Raw genomic sequence first — 24,090 nt, 5'->3', positions numbered from 1 at the left:
TATATATTGTATATTCCATTCCTATGGGACATCTACCATGGGCAAATCCATGGAGACAGAAAGGATACTAGGGTGGCTGCCAGGGGCCAGGGAAGGGGAAGAATAGGGAGTGACTGCTAATGGGTATGGAGTTTCCTTTTGAAGTGATAAAAATATTCTGGAATAAGATAGTAGTGATTGTTGCACAATTCTGTGAATACACTAAAGGCTTGAATTGTACAGTTTAAAAGAATGAATTTTATGGTTTGTGAATATATGCCAATTTTTGTAAATAGGAAAAAAAAAAGAAAGATAGCCTTAATACAGCAGTCATCTCATGAAAATATCTACTTTTCTCATTATACTATCATCTATCTCCTTAAATTTTCTCTTTACTTCCCAAAGTAGATGTCTACTTTCTAAAATATGATGTTTGCTCACATTTTCTCCAAGGAGGATTTAGAGCAAGTTGAGCAAGAAAAAAGAACTGAGGCTAAAACCTAATCAACAATGGGGAAAAGACTATTTTGGCCTCTTCTTCTGAGGAAAAACAAGATCATAATGAAATAACCATACTGCCAAAAATTTGGAAAGAAGAAAAAATTAAATGGACTATAACCTAAAACCCTAACACAATTACGGTTAGGATGTTGGTATATATTCTTAAATTTTTTTCCCTCATTTTAATCAAGTGTGCATGTATGAAATGCTACTTCATGGGGTACCTGGGTGACTCAGTCAGTTAAGCGTCTGCCTTCGGCTCAGGTCATGATGCCAGGGTCCTGGGATGGAGCTCCAACTAGGGCTCCCTGCTCAGCAGGGAGTCTGCTTCTCCCTTTCCCTCTGCCCCACCCCCTTACTCATGCTCTCTCTCTCTCTCTCTTAAATAAATAAAATTTTTAAAAATGCTACTTTACACAATGCTAAATCACAGTAATTTTTCATTTTACTATGCAGTTTCCAAATACTAATAATCCTCGATGGATGAATAAAAACCTATTAAATGAAATGGACTATAATTTATTTAATCATTCCCCTTTACTGTCTTGGTTGTTTTTATACTTTTCATTATTACAAATAACCTTAAAGATTTTAACACAAAACAATTTTTCTGATTTTACATTATTTTCTTAGTCTGAGTTCATGGAAGAAGTAGAATTCTTAAGTGAAAGAATATGAAAACTTTTATACCTCTTGGTAAAGCCTTCTCTAGTGAAAGTGAGTTATTATTCCAGGAACATTGCTAAGAATCTTTAGTGGTGAAACTGTCTGGAACCATTCTAAAATTGCTATCTTAAAAAAAATAAAAAATTAAATAAATAAATAAATAAATAAATAAATAAATAAATAAATAAATAAATAAAATAAAATAGCTACCTTACAATACTGTAAGTAGTTCCCTGATCTCCCTAGAGATAATCAATTATTCTTTGTCATTTTCTAGCATCTCATCATCTAGGAAATAAGCCTCTCATAAAATTTATAATAATATATAGTGTTTTTCATAAGCTTGTCTGTTGAGTTACTATAATCCATATATTATAATAAATGCCACATTTAAAATTAATGTTCACATATTGTCCTTAAGCTACACTTAATAGTTATGAGAAAATTTTCTTCCATTTACTAAACAAACTTGTTCAATGTAAAATATTTGTATATAACTGAAAGGTAAAGTCCTACTCACATCTCTTTTACGTTGATCTTTTTTCAATTGAGCAATCTCTCTGTTTCTCCTGGACTCTGTCAATCTGGCTTTTTCTTGTTCTTCTTTCATTTGTTTCATTAGTCGAACCTAAAAAATTAAGTAATACATCTATTGGAGTTTTCCTATCACAACGTCCCTTAAATTAATCACATGTATGGAAGTAAGCAGTTAGAATTTAACACAGAAATGATGGAGTATTGCTGCACATTTTAAACGGTCAGTTCTTATTTTGTGGGATTAATACATTTCTATTTCTATACTTTTCTAATATGTTTCTCTCAAACTGCTTAGTGTTCTATGCTTTTTATACTCAGTGTTCAGTTGTTCTAGAACTTGAATGAATTTTTGGTATTTAAATTATTACCAGTAGCTGTGTGACCTTGAATAAATTACTTAACCTCTCTAGGTTTTCATTTCTCATATATAAAATAGATATAACAGCTCTATGGCATTGGATTATTACGAGAATTTTATTGAGTAATACCTGTAGAGTGCTTATAATATTGACTGGCATATAGTAAGCACCTAATAATTTTAGCTATTGCTGTCATCAGTAAAAGATACAACATTGTAATCTAAAACTTCCTAAATCATTTTCACATCTGCTATTTTAAGGAAACAACATTGACTGCTATGCCAAATGTTAATATTAATCCCGGGCAGCTCAGCGGTTTAGCGCCACCTTCAGCTTGGGGTGTGATCCTGGAGACCTGGGATTGAGTCCCCATGTCAGGCTCCCTGCATGGAGCCTGCTCCTAGTCTGCCTGTGTCTCTGCCTCTCTCTCTATCTCTCTCTCTCCGTCTGTCATGAATAAATAATAAAATCTTTAGGAAAAAAAAAAGGATAATTAATCCCACAACAAAAACACAGAAGAGATCAGGATTCATATGCTCTCTTTTGTCAAGAGAAGACAGTTTGTATCTTTCTATGCATGGGAATGATAAACACTAAATTCAAGACAGTTGTTACCTCTTGGGAAAAGGGGAATATGATCAGAAGGGGATATATAGGAGGTTTTGTGTACACTATAATTTTTAATACCTAAAATAGATAGTGGATATAGTATTCGTTATACAACTATCAATAATTTCTTGCATGTTCAAAACATTTTATGTGTTTCAGGAGGAGAGCTATATCCATCAGTCAAAGAGGCCCTGTTTTTGACCACATAATTTTCAGCTACTCTGAAGAAAGGCTTTGATAATGCATGAGTACAGGAAACAATTTCTAATTGCCAAAAGGAAGTACATCATTTGTAAGAATGCGTATTGAATATGGAAAGAACATTTTATGGAATTGACTTTTACTGAATATGGAAAGAACTACATTAATTTGTCCCAAATGACACAAATATCCTCAACATCAGACTTTAATGCAAAATATAATCCATACCTTTGTTTTTTTCATTTCCATCACATCCTGTTGCAATTTCTTCAATTGCTTTTCATATTGAGACTGGTTTTTGAGCAACCTTGCATGCTCTTTTTGAGCTGTCTGAAGTCTTTGCAGTTCTTTATTCATGGCTTGGAGTTTCTTTTCATATTCAGACCTAACTTTTTTTGCCTTTTCTTCTGAGTAAGATTCCACTGAACCTAAATGATCAAAGGATATCTGTATTTATTTCTGTGAGATACAGATCTTCATTTCACAGATTTACAACTCACGAGCTCAGAGAAAAACTACTTCCCCAAAAGAAACCTCAGGAGGCCAGGGTATCTGAATCACTCTCTCCTTGATTACACTCTCTTTTATTATCTACTCTCAGCTTGTTCAACAATTATTTAAGTTTTTTCTTTAATTTAAAAAATGATCCCCCCCCAAAAAAAAAATGTTCTCAGCATAAATCAAGACAGTAAAACAAAATTAGCCACAATTTTGGATGAAATGATTAAATAGGCTTGGTAGTGGTAGGTACCCAGAATGAAAAAATAAGGAATATTTAACATAATGAGACAAACTCACATTTAATGTGGCTTCTAATGTAATTTCTTTTTCCTAAAGGCAGAAATGATAAAAATCCATTCTGGCAATTTAGTTGGAACTTTAATTAGAATTAAATGTAATTCTTACCTAAGTTCTGGAGCACCTGGTCTCTCTCAAGCTGAGTGTCCCGAATTTTATGTTGCAGCATCATTAGCTTCTCTTCATACTGCTTTTTCAGTGTCTGTAGTCTTTTCTGGCTGTTTTCTAGTTCATCAATCAGCTTCTGCTTGATTGCAATTTCACAGGTAATGTTTGCTAAGTCTGCTTGATAATTGGCTATTTATAAAAGAAAAAAATAAACATACTGCAATAGGCCACAATATCATAATTCTAGCTTTCAAGTAAGATCATGAAAACCATCATCTATATCCAGGTATTCACTTAGCAGCTATAAGGAAAATGTCCTGGGTAAACCAAAAACTAAAAAGAAGTGAACAAGATAAAGAGGTGTCACTGTTGATCAGTGACAACAGATACTATTTGTGCTAAGTAAGAATTGAAATCACACAATGACTACATCCAGTAAGAGCAGAAACATGAGGCTGGGAGGGGATGCACAGGTCAGCAGCTATAAAAGCTGCCTTCATCAAGAATGAAATAGAGAATGTTTTCTGCCGTATTTCAAATAAATCCCCCAATTGAATTTTTGTCCTTGTACTAAATAGCAAGTACCTTTTTCATCTGATTCTGAATCTGATTCATCAGAGCTTTCACCCCCTTCAATGTCATCTTCTTCTTCCTCTTCCTCCTCCTCTTCTTCCTCATGATCACTCACTTCTTGACTTTCTTCCTAAAATGTGATTTGTGACTATTAATAGTACAATATGAGCAAAACAAACAGATTACCTCATTAAGAGAGATTGCTAGAGTATAAAATACAGAAGTACACAAATTTCACTTTTCATCAGTTCAAAAACCATTCCACAATTTTAGGGTTATTATATAACTTTTTCTTAAATAAAATAGTACTTTATCTCTCCTAATATTCTACTTCCTCCCTACCCCCCCACCAATGCTTTCTTGTTGGACGAGATAGAGAGTTGCCAGTATTTTATAGCTCATGTTTCTGAAGAAGTCCTCAAGTAAATAGTTTAAAATGGATGCATGATAACCATTTCTCTTTTCAACATAGTATAGTTACCATAAACAAGCTAAATGCAGGCACTGAAATATACAAGTTCATTCTTTCAACTTACCACTTCTAATTCATTGTTTTCTCTTTCTGTAATACCCTTTTCTTCTTTCTTCTCTTGGTCAGTGTCTGTATTATCCTCTTTACTGGCCACACTTTAAAAAAAAAGGAACAAAAGGGTACAATATTAAAATAGAGATGAAAATTGTTCACTTTTGTCTCCCAGATTTTAAAAATCATCAATTGTTTGTGAAAACTAGAAGGTTTATCATTTGACTGAGCAAAGTTATGTCTGAGGCTTCAGGGGAAAACAGAAATTGCCATTCAAACAATGGTGATTTAAATCACTGGAGAAAAGCTTATTTTCTAGAAACACTGAGGAATAGATTATACCATAGGGCATGAGATCTGATGGGACAGCTAAGAACTAGTCACAGTAACAACTAATTAACTAGAACATAGGTGATTAAAATTAAAAGGAAATCAAAACAAATTATTTTTCTTTTCTCATCTAAACATAGGACTTTTCCCATCTAAATATAAAGAAACAGAAGCTAAATATTTCTTGATGTCCTAATCCATTTAAGAGTAAATTTAAAGATCCAGAATAAATCTGCTCACAGATTTATTTGTAGTAAGTTTGTCTACCCTGGCTGCATCCATTCGAGTGGTTAGGTCTCCTCTGGTTAACAGCATAGGCTTTTGTCCTAGGCTATACCTATGGCACAGGACTCTTCTTAAAATGTTCTCAGAGAAATGGATCTTTGCACTTCAAAACTATCTGAAGTTCTTAGCCTCACCTTTGACTGAATAGGAAATTCCAGGATCTGCCACAAGACTGGCCATACAAACAGAAGCTTCCTCTTGGTCATCTGGTACTAACAGCTCTAACTACATACTGATGTCAGGTAATGGTTATAACTAAACTCATTAACTCCTGGTGGCTCTGACAAAAAAACAGTGCACACTACAGTGAGCAAAGTTTTTCACATTTAATTCACTACACTCTTAGGTCTTAGCATCCTTGATTAATTATGTACAGAAGTTGCACATCTGTTCACTTGACTCATACATCTAATCAAGCTAAATAATATTAAGTGAACTTTAAATAAATCTATATGTGAAAGATTTCTTCTTGTGCTACTGTAACATTTTGAAATCATCAAGAATAAAAAAAATACTCGAAAAGGCAATATTCTCTAAATAAAATTCCCCTAGAAAGAGCTTAAAATCTTTATCAAAATAACTTTATAACACTTATCAGTTTTTTCAGATATTCTGCTACACTAAAAACTGTCCTAATACCTGGACTTGTTTCTAGCTTCTAAAGCCAAAAATTTAATCTTATTTAAGCTTTTTATTATTAAATAGTAACCCTAAGTTCCAATTCTCACAGTTGCTTTTGTACTCAGAACAAGGAAAACACTTTTCCTTTTAAGTACTTTTCAGAGTTCTTAATTTAGATTTATTTATATGATTATTTCTTTAATTTCTGTCTTCCTTAGTAACCTCTAAGCCTTTTGAGGGCAGGGTTCATGATCGTTTGACTCAGCATTATGTCCCCAGTACCCAGGGGATGTACATAATAAAGGTGCAGTAAGTGTTTATTAAATATATCAATCTCTATGACTGTGCATGAGCACCTGTTTGTCACCTCTATGTGTCTTATGCACTAATTATGTTGGAGTCTAATGGTATAGGCTGAAAGATGCATAAAGATGCATGGAATACAGCATGTCTCTAGAGTGAGAAGGAACAACCAGTAGCAATATCAATAAAACAATCTTAACTGGAAAAAAACCAAGTAAATTATAACAGGGTTCCATGAACACTGTTAAATCATTCTGTTAGAGAAAAATGTTGATTATACTGATGCTTCTCTTAAATCACTTGTATTATACTAGGGCTATTGATTTTCCATCATACAGTTCCAACCAAAACTCTGGAAACTCCCCTTCACCCATCATCCCATTCAAAGTACAGTACCATGTACTCAGATATACTTGAGGTTTAGGACTAAGGTTAAGGCTAGGATGGTGAATCTGTTTGGAAAGATATTTCCCATCAGCATTCCCCAGTCTCTCTCCTACACAGTCTTCCTTCCTCACCTGTAAATTGTTGCAGCACACAAATTTGTTATTGTTGGTTGTATCATTATTTAAGCTCCATCCAAATTCTTTTTTACTCTGGTTTACAGCTAAATAACCACTTTATTCTAACCCTCCTACCTTCTCCACGTCACCTGTATCCAGCAAATGTTTATATATATCATTTATATATAGAGTTAACTCATATATAAGCTGTTCACGTCAATTCTGATGGCAGAAAGATCAGCAGTTGTAACTTTACGTTATTAATTTACCTTTATAAATCACATAAGACTTAAACTTTTAAAATACAAGTTGACACTTTATAATTATTGTACCTTAATTCAAGTTTTCCTCAATAAAGTGAGACAAATTGATATCTAAAATAACTAAGCAACAATGAAAGATATTTAAGTTTGCAGGTTACAGAGATTCAGAATTTTGCAGTTGGAAGGAACACCAGTGATCATGGGGCTTAACCCCTTTGACATCTGACAACCAATGTCAACATTTTTATTGACAAACTAAAAAAGAAACTCTGGCCAGGGAAGTCAATCCACTCAAGGGGCTAAAACCAAGTGTCTTGACTCTAGGCCAGTATTCTAGAATCTTATGCTGAAAGTGCAGTCCATAGACCAGGAAGCATCAACATCACCCAGAAGCTAGTTAGATAAGCAAAATCTCAGTTCCACTTCAGTTTTATTGAATCCGAATCTTCATTTTACTAAACTACTCAGGTGATTTGTGTGTGTATATATATATATTCTAGTTTGAAATGCCTCATCCTAGAACACGAAACTGCTCTGCTTTTGCTATTCCTTAAGGGATGATATAAAAAACTGGAAAATTTTACACACTAAAGACACTTAAAAGACTTGAAAATTTTAAGGTGGAAGGTGTTTCCATATGCTACTTTAACTATGCATTTTATTTTGACCTTCTGAAATAGAAGAAATCTCACATTTTTAATGCCATAATTTAATTCTAATGATAAATATAATGTCCTAAGTATACACTAATTAGGTGAATTCTAGTGCAACTTATAGACAATTAGAATTACATTCTCATTATAAAATACTTTAAATAAGTTATAGAATTATAGAATAAAATTATTGATACTGTAGAATATCGTATGATATGTGGAATATAAATTATTAAATAATTTTAAGAAAATATTATTTTTAAACTTTCGTATTTGAAATAAGATATTGCTGTAACTACTATTGCATAGTAAAAGGTCTCAAATGGCTTATTTTAAGTAAGAGATGAAATTTCTAGAGCGGTGCTTCTAAAATATTTAAATATTGTTTCTTAATCATTTTGATTATATATTCTGGAGGTTTATTTAGAAAAAATATGAAGAGAAGTTCTGATATGAAGTAAAATATTAATTGATCCTGGTGTAAATAACTATAATTCTGAGTGACTAAAATGCAAATTATTATATAGAGAGTACAGATATGTGCTTCTAAATTTTGCTTAAATTTCAAGTGAAAAAAAGAAAATATCCTGTTTCTGATGCTCACTTCAAATACAGTTTAAAAGCAACACTTATTTTTCTAATTCAACCTTAAAAATGCCTTGTAAATCTTATCTGTAATAAGACCACAGTTCCTGTTGCTTTGTTGTCATTTAATGTTGTTTTGTAAAACTATAACAAATATTTGTATACAAATATAATATAATATTATAATATATTATTACAAATATTACACCAAATAAGGAAGGGGGAAAACCCATCTATGACTTAGCATGGGCTGCAACAAAGTCTCAATTCCTACCCAATTAAAAATTCTCAGTCTGCTCACAAATTTTTGAAAGATATATTCTGAAAGCCAATGGTGGGTTTTTGGTCATGTTTAGCCTCAAAAAGGTAAGTCATCATCATAATTGTGATAGTTTATCTGAAATCACATGAAATTGCCTGAATTTTGATCCACGTAACTAGTGAGGGTTTTATTCTGAAAAAAATAGTTTCTAGAAATATATTTGGTGTATTTGTAATTTTATAATATCACCATTAATTTTAGGAGCACCAAGCTAATCTAGTCTGAAACAATCTATAATTCTATAACACATTTCCTTGTGAATGGCAACTATTTAAATGACATTTTAATAAAAACCTGGGAAATATTCCAACCTTCTTTCTTCTCGATTGCTTTCCTCAAGTTTCTGTAGCCTTCAAAATCACGAGGCACAGTATTGGAAGGCCAAGCCAATGAAGGACAAACCAGACAGTAAAAAGCGAAAGTGATAAGAAGGTAAAAATGATACATGAGCTTGAAGACTTTAAAATAAATTTTAAAAGATATCATCAAAGGACAATACACAGTAAAAAGGCAATACATTTTGTATGAATAAAAAGTAGAAAAACAAGCAGTATTATATCTAAGAAGAGTATTAGACTATCAGTTGAAATTATTTAGCAGTAAAATGTAGAGTCTCAGTTTATATAACTTGATCAGTAGTAAGAGTGTGTGGATACCACTGCTTTTTAAAATCTGCAATGGATCCATTTTCTTAGCTTCCCCAAAAAAAGCCTTTCAATGATATCCTCTTCCTTTTAAGCCTTCCCCAAATGACCTTTATATGGCATCATTTAAAGAACTTCAAAAAGTAATGCCTTTATACTATAATATGAAAATAATAACCATTAATACTACATACTAGAATACTACTTTTAAAACTTGTTTTCTATTTTTAATATACTACATGTGAACATCACTAAATCTAAAAAAAATCTATTTCAAAATTATACATGAAATGGTATTACAGTCAAATGAGTATGGTTGTTATGATATCAGTGAAAAACTGTAATTTTATTAATTGAAAATAAAATCTCATAATATCACTGTACTAATAATTAGAAACTATTAAAAGGATTAAGGCAAAAGTGGCAATAAAATGGGAAATGTAGTACCTTCCATTAGTAAGATTGTTTCAATCAGAAAAATAAAAGAAAAACTAAAAATACGTGCTTAAAGATTTTGAGATATAATTTAAACAATATTCAACACACAGAATTGGGGATCTTTACTCAATGGAATGTACCTGAATACCAATATTTGTCATATAAACAAAAAGATAGATGTGCTAGGCTCTGATGAAGAATATAGCAACCTTGATATAGCATACTTCCAACCAGAATTCCAAAAATATTTTTCAGAATCATCAATATTTTTAAATGAAGAGATTGAGTCTTATGTATAAATTATTTCAAGCCAGTTCTTTTCATGTGCTTGCATGTGATTTTTACTTGTTGGCCTGTGGTTAATTTTCATAATCAACTGCTATTATAAGAAGAGACTAGCAATCTTTCTGGGAAAAAATTCCAGAGTGATATTCACCAGGGATCAAAAGGTCCCATATAATGGCTAGGAAAAGGAGAATAAAGCCATCACCTAAGAAATCTAGGGGTTCCAAAGATTCAACCTGATACCACTAAACACAACTATAATGCAGTCTGATGAATTAGTAAAGTTTTTTTTATATATATAATTTAAGTCATTTAAAGCTAGATATCCAAAAACATGGGGATCAACGCCTAATCTAGTCTTATACTAATGAAAATGAGCCACAGTGGCTCAAAGGATATGGTTCCTTCCTGGCAAAGAGCCCAAATTTTCTATGCCCAATATGCGGAATTTTTATTTATCTTATACAAGAGAGCTCTATTAAAATGTATGAATGATATGAGCTAATAAGTAGATAAACATTAGATGCCTTCTCAATTATTCCTTTAAAACAACATGGCAACAAGTAGTTTAAAAAGACAGTGGGGGGGCAGAAAAATAAACTAATAATCTGATACTTCTCCATAATTTAAAGTTGAGTTTTTATTCCATTTAGTTCCATTACATGGAGAAAGAATGTTTCTCCTATAAAGAGGAGAGAGAGAGAATGACAAAATCTTGTCAACAATTTTAACATTTTTGTTACTGAAAAAGAGGTAATAGTCTCTTCAATTTTTTCACTTTACTTTGTTACACTCTCTCATTTTCTTATCTACAACTATGGATGATTTTACAGCTCAACAGAAAATAAATCTTAAACCTATCACATATTAGCTAATTTTTGTAGCTTTGATAAAGACTTTGACGCAGAAAAAGGTGAAATTTCCATGTAAAACAGGACTTATGATGCCTTCCTTGAACATAAAAGCAGTTTCTGACATAAAAATGACCTGGTTGCTACTCTTCCTACCAACAATTACTTTGTCAGAGGTCTTGTGGCCACTACAACCAAAAATTAACAAATACAAAACAAAGTAAGTTAAAAGAAGTGGAGCTCCTAAACAATTTGTGGCTTTAGTGGGGAGGAAAGAAAGCAGCTATGAGAATAAGGACAGCTTAGGAAATCTGAACCCAAAACTAAAGCCCCAGATAGATCTTAGCAACTCTCAGCTACAAGAAGGTAAAAATCTTCGTTACATAACATAGTTTTTTTTTTTTTCTTCATGAGGTTGCTATCCAAAATCTCAGTATTTGAATTAACACTTCCTCTTTAAAAATTACAAACATCCTTAGAAAGGCTTATTGGTTATAAGTTATAACGTGGATATATATAGAGAGTGGATTTCGTTAGCCACAGATAGTTTTGCCCCCCAATTTGAATTTCAGGAGAAGAGAGAAGAAAGTAGATAATTTTTGAAATCAGGAATACTTTGGAGTAGAGTAGAATTACATGAGAACTGACCACAAAAGGAGGAATGGACCAAGACAGGCAGCATAAGGACACAGGTGGTCAGAAGATGGAATAAAAAGGATGGCTAAGGCAGACACTCACACTTTTTCCCCAAAGGTTGTAAATCCATGAAAGAAAAGAAAGTTTCCCCCTTTCCCCCTTTCCCTTCTGAATTGCTCTTACCATACTACAAGATGGGTAAAAATCATTTTATATAAAGTCAGTTGAGAAAGCTGGACAATATGCATTTATAACATTTTCTAGAGAAAAATCAGTCCTAAATTCCAAAGAAAATTTTTTCCAAAGAATTTTTAAATGAACTTACTGTGTATAAGGTTGAAGGAGTATCTCAATTTTACCATGCCCTCTCTGATGAATAAAATAAATAAATATGAGGGATATAAAAGAACTCAACCAGAATCCATATACTAAACAGGAGCTACAGCCTCCAAAGAGTTCCTATGGAAGATGAAACAAACTGCAAGCCTTCTAAATATTTCTAGAACTCTGTGTTTATTATTTGTTTCAACTGTAGTAAACCCTTTAGCTAAAATGACAGTTTACCTACATTTTTAAAATAGGAATTTACATTATATATAGCCTAAAAGTTATAAGTATCTACAGTAAAAAGCTAATAATGAAATGCTTTAATCAAGCTGAATAAAACAGTATTAGTATTTGTGTTTAAATCCACAACAAGGTTTGAATAGACTGTGTTAAGAAAAATTGTATTAAATTCTATAATTTATACATGGACTAATATAAACTCATAAGGCTTTCAGGCAGTTTATGGTACACAAGAAAATTTTTTTCTAGGTTCACATTATATAGATTTCAGTTCTACAAGGACATAATATGGCATGTATGTGAACATGCTTTATGAAGCATTTTTTAAAGTATTACATATGATTATTCATTTTTAGGAAGTATTAATTTTTTTATTTTAAGTTATCATTTACTTTTTTCAAGATGAATAAGGTAATAACTGTAAATTTATCTCATCTAGTTTGGTTTTTTTCCTCACCATTTTTTTTTTATTTCATATCACTTTTTGTTTAAAAAATTACTTATTTTTTCACTCAGGTTCTTATGTGGAAATACAGTTGTTTGGTAAGATCTTCTTATTAACATCTGCTATTATTTTTATCATAACAATTATTCTATCTATCATAATCACTGAAATAGTCCATTTTTCACTTTGAAATAACAGCCATTGGGATGCCTGGGTGGCTCAGCAGTTTAGCACCTTTCTTTGGCCCAAGGCGTGATCCTGGAGTCCCAGAATTGAGTCCTACATCAAGCTCCTTGCATGGAGCCCGCTTCTCTCTCTGCCTGTGTCTCTGCCTCTGTGTGTGTGTGTGTGTGTGTGTGTGTGTGTCTCATGAATAAATAAAATCTTAAAAAAAAAAGAAAGAAAAAACAGCTATTTAATTTTTTTTATCTTAAAAGCACCAAGGACAAATCTTAATAATAAAATATTTTTCCTTTAGTACTATTTACCAATCAAAATGCTTACCTCCCTGTATTGTCACAAAAATAATCTTCATCAGAGGTATTAGTTTAGGGTACCTATGATCACTATAAAAATGTCCAAAACAGGGCAGCCTGGGTGGCTCAGCAGTTTAGCACCTGCCTCAGTCCAGGGCCTGATCCTGGAGACCTGGGATCGAGTCCCACGTCAGGCTCCCTGCATGGAGCTTGCTTCTCCCTCTACCTGTGTCTCTGCCTCTCTCTCTCTCTCTCTCTCTCTCTCTCTGTGCCACTCATGAATAAATAAATAAAATCTTAAAAAAAATGTGCAAAACAACCTAGGTTTCTACTGGGATCTCTATTTTTCATTATTCATACCAAATGAGTGATTATGGTAATATCTCTAAATTTAACTCAAAACTAAACAGCAGATTCAGTTCATGACCTTGAGAAATATATCCTTTCTTATGCTTAGTGTTCATGAACAAAACCAAGATCTTTAAAAACAAGTCATACTATTTGATATTTTGACCAAATACAGAACCGAATTTTACAAAAATAGTCTTGTGCGAAAGTCTCATTTTCATTCAAGCAGTATGTTGGGTCACATAGAATTCTGTGATCATTCTTTTAGTTTTAACTACCCTGCATAAAAGCTAATCATTATATATCTTACTGCTGCCATAATCGGTCATCCATGAAAAACACCTATTAAGACATTAGTATCTTAAGAATACAATTTCAGTTGCAATGCCTCCTAACCATAAATGTGTAACTCCCTGTTTTAATTATTCTGATTATTCCTTTTTAATTCAAGGACACACAGCAGAATTAACTTAAAAATTTTAAACCTCCAATTACTTTAGTCAACTGGATTGTTCAAGGAAGAAACGCCTGGTTGCCTAAATAAATTTCTAAATAAACTGAGCAAAGCAGCAGGTAGACTAAATGTCAAAAATAATTCTACAAAGCAAGTCTCTTGTAACAAACTATTTGATAGCTGTGCCCCTTTTGAATATCTAGCCAAAAATGCTTAAAGTGAATTTGACTGGCATGTTCAAAATATATTTAGTAAGTAATATGACTGCACCACAGAATCAACATGTAGACATGTAAAGAATTTGTGAATATTTAACCACTCATACCTTACAAGTGGTCAAATTTTAATTTTCCTCTTCTTTGCACCCAGTTGATTTCAGAGAAAGATATCATCAGGATGCAAAGAAAAGAAAGCCTAGAACAATGGTGAAAAGCTGAGTAACTCCTTGTTGATTCAAAAGGCCTAACATAACATAAATAACTTTGACATAATCAAATTAGGAGCCCTGCAGAAAATACTGAAGAGACCAAATGATATTAAATGACAGTCTGATGGATTCGTTTAGCCTTTAGTTAAACTAATCTAGACAGGAATCAGATTATATCCATGAGACTACTTAATTGCATTAGAAAATGGGAAAGAAATGAAAACAGTGAGTTGTAATGGTAGAGCAAGCTTTGCAGAAAAGATGAATGGAATGCAAAAGCAGCTATTTGAAAAACAATAAAATAATTTCTAAAAGTAATTTCACCTTGTCATAGTCTAAAATTAAATCTACTACTATATTATTATAATTAAACTCATTTTTCTTACATACAAGTATAGGTAAACCATGAAAAGTATATCATCATAACTTTCAGCTAATTCAAATGACATTTCTCTTATTAATATACTCTGAGACTATGTATACTCACTGTAACTGCAAATTAGGATATACTGAAAAGTAAGAAAAACAGGGATTCATATAGTGATTTTATAACACTACCTTTTTTTCTTCTTCTTTTCTTTCCTTTTCAGCTTCTCTAAATCTTTCTTAGCTAGATCTATAATTTCAATGGTCTCTTTGTCTGAGGATAGTATAGTAGGAGAGAAAGCTGACGATCCACTGAAATATGGTGATCTTGCTGTGGCTCTTGTCAAGTTTTTTCGAAGGTTCTCATTCACTGCTTCACTTTCTAATAATTTCGCCCTAATGAATAAAAATATATTTAAACAGGAAACATTTTTTATTGTAGTAAAAAATTCATAGCATACAATGTACCACCCTAGGCATTTTTAAATGTATAGCTCTGCAGCACAAAGTACATCCACACTGTTGTGGATCTTGGCCACCTTCCATCTCCAGAATTTTCTTATCTTCTCCAGCTGAAACTCTGTACCCATTAAACATTAACTCCTCATTTCCCTCTCCTCCCATCCCCTAGCAACCACCATTATACTTTCTCTCTCTACAAATCTGACTACTCTAGGAATAAATAGGGAACATTTTAAATATATTGTGTCGTATGCTAAAAAGTCATTCAAAATGTATTCCAATGCTGCTACAAAGTATGGTGGTTGTTTTTTAAATAAACGTGCTCACAAACATTAACGTTTAGGATTTTTTTTAATTCCCTGATTAAATAATTGTAAATTTGAAATCACATTTTTAGTGCTCAAAAATACCAATGGTAATTAGATTAGTTGCATTCTGGCCAGTAGGCACTAGTGATCTTGCTTTGTAAACCCATCATTTAAATTTAAAATCTACAAGCACCATGGTCCCCTTTCTTTCAGTTCTCCATTCATCATGATATAATAGCATTTCCAAATCTTTGTAAGGAATAGTCAAACTTGCCCCTAGCTGGCTGAAAGACATCTGGCTCCTAAACATGGCGTGGGAAAAGATGGTATCTCCAAGGAAACCTGAGTTTGATAATTGAAAATATTCTTTTGTTTGCTCAAGCAGCCCTAATAATGACAGGAGAATAATGTATGCACTGTCAGTAATATGCAAAAAACATGGAATGACAAGATTCTAAAAGAGGGAACTCTTGAAACAAAAAGGGATTCAGAGTCCACTAGGCTAGTCTTCTATTTCTACTTGATTTAAACCATCAAGAACACAATTATCTACTTCAATAAACTAGATTTCCAAGGTCAATTTGGCAGAAGGGTGATTGAGACAGGGCACTCAAGCACTAAGCCAACGCAGGTGCCCCAATTTCAAAATCATTTTAAAGAAAATTCTGGGGGTGCCTGCGTGGCTCAGTCAGTTAAGGTCTGCCTTCTGCTCAGGTCATGATCCTGGGGTCCTCGGATGGAGCCCTGAGTAGAGAGCCTGCTTCTTCCTCTCACTCTGCCTCTCCCCCTGCTTGTGCTCTCTCACTCACTCTCTCTCTTTCAAATAAATAAATTCTTTTAAAAAATAAAAATAGGGATGCCTGAGTGGCTCAACAGTTGAGTGTCTGCCTTTAGCTCAGGGAGTGATCCCAGAGTTCTGGGAATGAATCCCACATCAGGCTCCCTACAGGGAACCTGCTTTTCCCTCTGCCTACGTCTCTGCCTTTCTCTGTGTGTCTCTAATGAATAAATAAAATATTTAAAAATAAAAAATAAGAAAGCAAACTCTGAATATAACGCTGTCATTTTGCTAATCAAGAGCATAAACTAAGTATAAGAACACAACTTAACTATAAAAACTCAAAGTCAAAATTCACATTTTTCTGTATTTTCAATATAGCCTGGGTACATAATAATGAATGTTAAGACTAAACAAAAATATAATAAGTTAGCTATTAATAATGACCTGTTTTGTATTGGTTCCTTTATATAATAATCAGACAAGTTCTTTTTCATTACCTGATTTAAGCTTTTATTTCATAGGGGTATATACAATGCTTTTTCAATGCTGGTGCCTTTAGGGATCAACTCCATAAAGCCTGAGATACATTAGCCTAAGATGCTTTTTGGGTTTTTTTCCTAACAACTCTCTCTTTCTCTTCCCACTCACCAACCAGCCCTGCTGCCTGCATTTCATTTAATAGGAGACCAAGCAGTGAGTCATGAGGGGAAGTATACAAACTTCCTTAGGAAAGAGCAGACTGAGGGCTTACATCTAAGCTCTGTCACTCACTTGATCTTGGGCAATTAGCCTTAAAGCCTCTACTCTTTCCTCAGGAAAATCAGATGAAAATAGACATTTCCCTACAATTGTTTTGAGGATCAATGATATAATGAGTTTAAAATTCACCAGATTGATAATGTATTTAATGAATAATAACTATTCTTATCAAAAAACTGGAAATGATATAATTATCAAGAAGTAGGCAATCAGTTAAATAAGCCAATTACAACCACAAGATAGTACCACATGGAATGGTTTAAAAATCATGTCAGAAAAATATTTAATAACATTTTTAAATGCTCATATCAAAAAGTGCTCATATCTTGTCACATTTCAAAGATAGTGAAGCTACAGATATACCCTTATGTCAATTTTGCTAAAGTATGCATTCAAAAAGCATTGAAGAGATATACCCAAATGTTAACATCAGTTCTAGTAATGGTAACAGTATGAATGACTTTAATTTTTATACTTTCCTATCTTTTCAAAAATGTCTACAAAAATTTTAACTACTGCTCAAAAAAAACAAGAATTAATTAATTATATAGTGTCCATTACTATTGCTCAAAAAATGATGGGGCATGTAAATTTATTAAAAGGAAACTAGTGGGCAGCCCGGGTGGCTCAGAGGTTTAGCGCCACCTTCAGCCCAGGGCCTGATCCTGGAGACTCGGGATAGAGACCCACATCAGGCTCCCTGGAGCCTGCTTCTCCTGCTGCCTGTGTCTCTGACTCTCTCCCTCTGTGTCTCTCATGAATAAATAAATAAAATATTTTAAAAAAATAAAAAATAAAAGGAAACTAGTGCTATTACAACTAGAATAAAACTTAAAGTATAAACATTTCTAAGTGGCAATGCATCACCATAAATGTGCATTATATTAAAGGGGCTATGAATAAATGCCTTCTGAAGATGTAAGTTCTGATAGAAGTATGGATTGGAGTAGGATTTAGCAGAGACAAAAATGATATGAGAACTTGGACCTAAATAATACCACGTTAGGTTGTGACATCTTGTTCTTCCTTTTGAGCTCCATAATAACTCCTTGAGACTAGCAGGTATTACCTCATTCTTACAGATAAACAAACTAAAGCTCAGAGATGTTAGGGAACTTGTCCAAGGTCACACACTTATTAAAAAATAGAAAATTTAATTTCAATCCAGGTAATCCAATTTAAATTCAAAGTTCATTTATGCTTATTCCATATGTACATTATTTTTTTTATTGTAAATTACAGTCTTGGGATGCTAAGAGATTACCCTCAGGAGTGGGAGATACCTAATTAAAAAAACATCAAAGGGGGGCAGCCGGGGTGGCTCAGTGGTTTAGCGCTGCCTTCAGCCCAGGACCTGATCCTGGAGACCTGGATCGAGTCTCACATTGGGCTTCCCTGCATGGAGCCTGCTTCTCCCTCTGCCTATATTTCTGCTTCTCTCTCTCTCTCTCTCTCATGAATAAATAAATAAAATCTTAAAAAAAAAAACATCAAAGAAATTCTGAACAAGTAGAACAAGCCATTAACTTTTATACCAAGAAAGATTCGATCACAGATTGAACTCAGGGTCTAAGAGTCATCTCTGTTTTCCAAATGGCTTAAAGAATGGTCTTATATCAAGAACTTGAAAAAGAAAATATTAAATGTTGTGTTTAGCTACTATAAATGAAATGATTGTTTTGTAGGAAATAATGACACTAGTTAAGCCATTTGTTTTACAGCAAGATCAGGCTTAGACATGGCCCTAGAAGAGAAGAAATAAAGTACAAGAAACTTAAAATTAGCCTTAAAAATTGACCAGTGCCAAAGAAATAAAAGAGATAAAGAGTAGCAGCCTAGGAGGAGGAGACTGTTGACCACTCCCAAATGGTGAAGAAAGAGGCACAGGAAGAGAAGGCCCAAAAGTAACCTCATAGATATCGGTTATGCCAGTCCTGTACATCAGGTTAGGTAAGCTCCCAATAGAGGTACAGTAACTAGAGTAGGAGGAAAATATAGGAAGATAATATGGGAAGAGAAGAGAGAAAAACAGTTTGGAATGTGAAATTATGAGAAAGGCAAATCCCTATTCCTCTAAAGTTAACCTCACCAAAGGACTGAAATATCATGAACAGTTTTACTAAATAATAGACTCAACAAATAGCAATATTACTATACTACAAAACCCAAAACACTTACATTACATATTAAAAAACATGAACTATACCTGAGATCTTCGATTTCTTTGATATAACTGTGAATCATATTACTGATCTCCTCATTCCCTTCACCTGCAAGATAAAAATAAGGAATTTTTTAATTAAAATTTCCACAAAACAGAATCAGTGAAAAAAGTTACGGAAATAAAACAATAATGCTTTAAAACACAATTCATACAGATTTCCTACTCTTAATTACATACACAGACAATAATATTACTAAAACAAAGGGCACATTTTGTTTCTTCAAGAATGCATTATTTACACATTTAAGTATTTAACTTAAAATCACAGACTGTATGTACACAGATTGGTATTTCTACTGTAAATATTCCAGGTAATTAATGTACACAAAGAATGTTCCCTGCTTTCCAGGAGTTAATCACTCACTCATCCCACCTAACATACATACCTGCTCTGGCAAGAACCTGGTTGGCCTGATCACTAACAAGCTGCGTGATTCTGGCCCTCAATGCATCAACTGTCTCTTGCATGGCTTTAATTCTTACACGTAGATTATTATTTTCAGTCTGTAGCATAGCATTCTCATGAAACATGTCATTGATACTTTCCACACCCTCCTCGTCGATTATTCTTTTACCCTAGAAAAGGAAAATATTTCCCTGTTTGTTGAGGAGTCTAAATATACAAGAATTTTATCTAAAAATACTACACATCTACAACAAAGAGCCCTTTGGTTTTAGTAGCCTCGAGGCAAATGAGATCTTTTTTCCCCTCTACTATATCCCTCTGTGGTGCACTTGTCACTAAAGAAAGTGACTAAGGAAGCTTTTGAAACAAGATGTTGGTTGGGTTGATAGACTGAACAATATTAAAGGTTATTCACAAGGAAAACTAGAGAATTCTGTTTCCAAAAGAAGGAAGCCATTAGTTTGACAGACAAGAGACTCTGGAGACATGTATGGATAAGCCATCACAAAAAGGCATCACTGTCTTCACAAGATGTACCACAAAATGCAAAGTCAAACCCATTCACTCACTGTTTTATATTCCATGAGCTCCATCTGAAGCCGTGTGATCTCACTACGAAGTGCATTGATTTGCTGACTAGCTCTGTCCTGATTGACCATCACTTTGTTCTTGATATTTCTAGCTCGATTGGCATATTTCAGGGTATTTAAGGTTTCCATAAAATCTCTGTCTGAAGGGCTAACACATGCTATCATGATTGTTTGGCTGAAAGTTAAAAAGAATAATTAGTTTTACAGAAAAAAGAAGTAAAACACTGAAATAAGCATTTTTAATATCCTGCCTTTTGAACAGTATCTTATCTTCAAGATACCAAAAGATTGATACTATTATTTTAAAGTAAAAGCAAATTTAAATGTCCCCTATGCTTTAACTCTATCTTAAGGGAAATGACTTTTTACTTAGGTAAAATTGGAGAAAATGAAATTATACTACACTTATTTTACCCATAATACTTTGAGAAAGTACAAGTGCATATATTTCTCACCTCTTTACAAAATTTTTCTGAAGCAATGCAAACAAATAATTCCAAAATTTAATCCATAATAATGACAAACTGTATTCAAAAATCATTTCTTTCATTACCTACTTAATATTTCAGGATTTTACATTTTTTTCTTTTTACTTAATTATTCATATCCTGATTTTTTTTAATGTTGGCAAAGAAATTTACACAAAATCGTATCATCTGAACAAGAATATTTAGTAAATCCACATGTTTTTCCAATATAAAACTTCATTTGTGATGGAGTGGTCAAAGCTCCTGAGCTTTTGGCCAGATTACACAGAAAAAAAAGGAAAATAGTACTTTATGGTCATGATGAATTGCTTTGCCAACCAAAGAACAGGATAGTGAAATGCTTAGTATGCCCCAGCTATTCTGTCTGTCAATGAAACAGGCATGAAGATTGTAATCAGCACTTAAACACTGACTGGAAAATGTATAGGAACTGCAAATGAAGAGCTAATTTACCCACCCTGGTAGAAAATTCATTCCTATTAATTCTCATCTGTAGCCTTCTAGTCTGCTTCCTCTGCCACATTCCCCCAGTAATCTCAACAGAGCACTCATAGTAACACTTTTAAAAAGGGGTCCCATTCTACCCATCTTTTTCCCTTAGCAATGCTTGTTCATCTGTATTTAGTCTTATTATTATTCAAGATACAACACAGGTATCATCTAGTCAAGAATTCAACCATCAGTTTGCCTACTCTTTCTTTTCCTCATATCCTTTGTGTATCTCTTTTTTGTTGATTTTTATCATCATCATTATTATATTGAAATTTGATAAATCTCAACTCTTAAACTCTTAACTCCTAGAGGATAAAGATCAAGTTTTATTTGTCAGTATACTTTGTGTAACATAATACTGGAATCTAGCAAGTCATTAGTAAATGTGATGTGTGTCACATATACATAATATTTACTTATTAGAGATCAGAAAGTTAAAATAATTCATGCAGAGGAGCCTGGGCGGTTCAGTCAGTACTTCATCTCAGGTCATGATCTCAGTCAAGGTCCTGGGATCAAGCCCTGCCTTGGGGAGTCTCTTGGCCCTCTGCCTCTGCCCCTGTTCCTCCTTGTGCTGTCTTCTCTCAAATAAATAAATAAAATCTTAAAAAAAAAAATCATGCATCTCTAGCTCCCTCTTTTAATGAAGAAAATAAGGTAATCAAGTGAGAGTAAAGGTTATGAACACTGATTAAAGAACAGGACTACTCAAAGTGTGGTCCCCAGGTTAGTGCCAGTCTGATAATTATTTGTTACACATTCACAATAAATTCAGAAATTGAGAGTAAGCATTTTAGACTTACAACATTTGAACTTGCTATAATCAATGACCTCATCTCACTGAATGGCGTATAGAGCAGTTCAAGTGTTTTCAAACTTAGATGGTAAGTCACAAACAGGCAAGCTGAGTGCAGTCATGCACCATATTATCTCACCACAAATTAGGGAGTGGGGTAGAACTCACCCTTCACAACTATTTTGAGAAGCACTGGGATCAAGTGCTTAAGGAGAATGGTAAAAGTCAGTAATGAGAGGAGCTAAGATCTATTGTATAGGGAAAAGATCACATATTAAATAAAATCCCAAAGATACAAATTTCAAAAATGGTTGTATTTATGAAAAATCCAAAGGAAATATTAGCTGTTTATTTTTAAAGTTTATATAAAACCACAATTCTGTTTTAAAGGAAACTGGAACACTTAAATAGGCCATTATGTTATGTATCTTAAATATTAATTATCATGTTATATCATATGTTAGGAGGAAATACATCACAATGTTAACAATAGTTACTTGTTTTAAAAGATTTTACTTACTTATTTCACACATAGAAAGAGAAAGAGCACAAGCAGGGGGAGCAGCAGGCAGAGGGAGAGGGAGAAGCAGGCTCCCCACTGAGCAGGAAGCCAAATATGGGGCTTGATCCCAGCTGGGATAGTGACCTGACCAGAAAGCTTAACCAAAAGATGCTTAACCGACTGAGCCACCCAGATGCCATCAACAGTAGTTATTTGTAGGTATTAAAAATATAATTGATTTTTACCTGTGCTATACATTTTTCTGTCTTTTTTTAGAATTTTTGCTATAAATTTGTTGTAAGGCTCTATTAAGCATTATAAATTAATGAAACCAGTTTAGTTAAAAAAAAATAAAAGTCACAAGTTATGCATTAGTAGATACAGTTTATTTCCAAAAATATCTTTGATCTGATTTTTCTTTTAAGAGTAATTTGTACAAATGTTACAAAACAATGATACTCTGTTCTCCAAGGCTTAAACAAAGTATAATGCTTTTGAACCAAAAGTTCAATTTCAAAAAATTTTAAATTTGACTTAACAAACAAAAATTGGTGTCTCATTGTAGTAAGACCTAGACTGATACTGAAGGTCAGCATGAAGTTATATAGGGGAAGAAATATACAACAATGCAAGCAATATTGTACCTATACACAGAATGTGCTTGAAGAGAAGAGTTAACACAATGCAAACATTGTCTTAATATAAAATATATTTTATTTTAGGAGGAAATATAAAAATAATACTGTTGAATTCTGTAAAACAAAACTTTACTCCTAAATCTAAATAGATTTTATATTATCAAAATTCTTCGAATAAGTTGTTCAAAAAGGAAGTTTGTAAGTGTAATTACCAGATCATTTTTTTTACAATAAATGTGTCAGGCCATTGAAAGCACTGTAAAATAGATTCACTGTGGCTGTCTGTAACTTGTTGCATTACATCATGATTGACTTTATTTTTTTAACTTTCATTTTTATTATTTTAAAAGATATTTTATTTAATACGATTGACTTTAAATGCCAAAAATGTGTCCACTTATAAAGCCAACATGTTGATGTTTATAAAAAGGAATGCACTACCAAAAGAATGAGTTTAGCCGATGAAATATATCAGAATGATGCAAAGTATGGAAAAAAGAGGAATATCAGTGATATTAGAAAGTTAATAAACAGCAAACATCCCATGTTTCATTCAATTGACATTAAAAACAAGTTTTTCCACATGTAAAATACTTAGGATTTTAAGGATACTAAAAAGTATCAATATTTAATTACTTTGCAATTACTTAGAAGACATTTGTTATCAACAAAATGTTATTAGCATCTGCTATATGCTTAAAGTAGAAATTATGATATGGTAGGAAAAGTACATGCTATGAAATTCATTTATAAGCTAAATGACTTTGAATAAACTATTTAACCTCTCTGGATTTCAATTTCCTTACCTGTAAAATAGGAACAATAACACCTACATCAGGGAATGTCATTAAGGATTTTATGAAATAATCACATACAATAATCACATGGACTCACCTATTTTAGGTACTTAAAACTTATCGGTTCCTCTTCTATTAATTTGCTTTATAACAAAAACAGTTCTTATAAATCACTTTACAAATTTACCTTA

The 24,090-nt window shown here is 32.9% G+C and overlaps 1 protein-coding gene across 17 annotated transcripts in view; it reads right to left on the bottom strand.

Annotated features, from left to right (window-relative positions):
- KIF21A (kinesin family member 21A) overlaps nt 1-24,090 on the bottom strand; it is a 147,857-nt gene that overhangs the window by 40,010 nt on the left and 83,757 nt on the right. For 11 of the 17 annotated variants that reach the window (XM_049102264.1, XM_025455596.3, XM_025455593.3 and 8 more), the window contains exons 8-17: nt 20,166-20,361; nt 19,577-19,766; nt 19,173-19,236; nt 14,849-15,052; nt 9,031-9,069; nt 4,868-4,958; nt 4,344-4,461; nt 3,759-3,947; nt 3,081-3,280; nt 1,667-1,774 (exon numbers count right to left, since the gene is read on the bottom strand). In XM_049102264.1, the coding sequence (XP_048958221.1) occupies nt 1,667-1,774; nt 3,081-3,280; nt 3,759-3,947; nt 4,344-4,461; nt 4,868-4,958; nt 9,031-9,069; nt 14,849-15,052; nt 19,173-19,236; nt 19,577-19,766; nt 20,166-20,361 (1,399 nt within the window). The remainder of the gene's footprint in view (nt 1-1,666; nt 1,775-3,080; nt 3,281-3,758; nt 3,948-4,343; nt 4,462-4,867; nt 4,959-9,030; nt 9,070-14,848; nt 15,053-19,172; nt 19,237-19,576; nt 19,767-20,165; nt 20,362-24,090) is intronic. The other 6 variants (XM_049102268.1, XM_049102261.1, XM_049102270.1 and 3 more) reach the window with 1 other exon arrangement.

The sequence above is a fragment of the Canis lupus genome, chromosome 27, assembly GCF_003254725.2.
Source record: "Canis lupus dingo isolate Sandy chromosome 27, ASM325472v2, whole genome shotgun sequence".
NCBI classification, from domain to species: Eukaryota; Metazoa; Chordata; class Mammalia; order Carnivora; family Canidae; genus Canis; species Canis lupus.
Note: the sequence above shows the minus strand (reverse complement) of the source record. Positions and strands in the feature narration are given on the sequence as shown.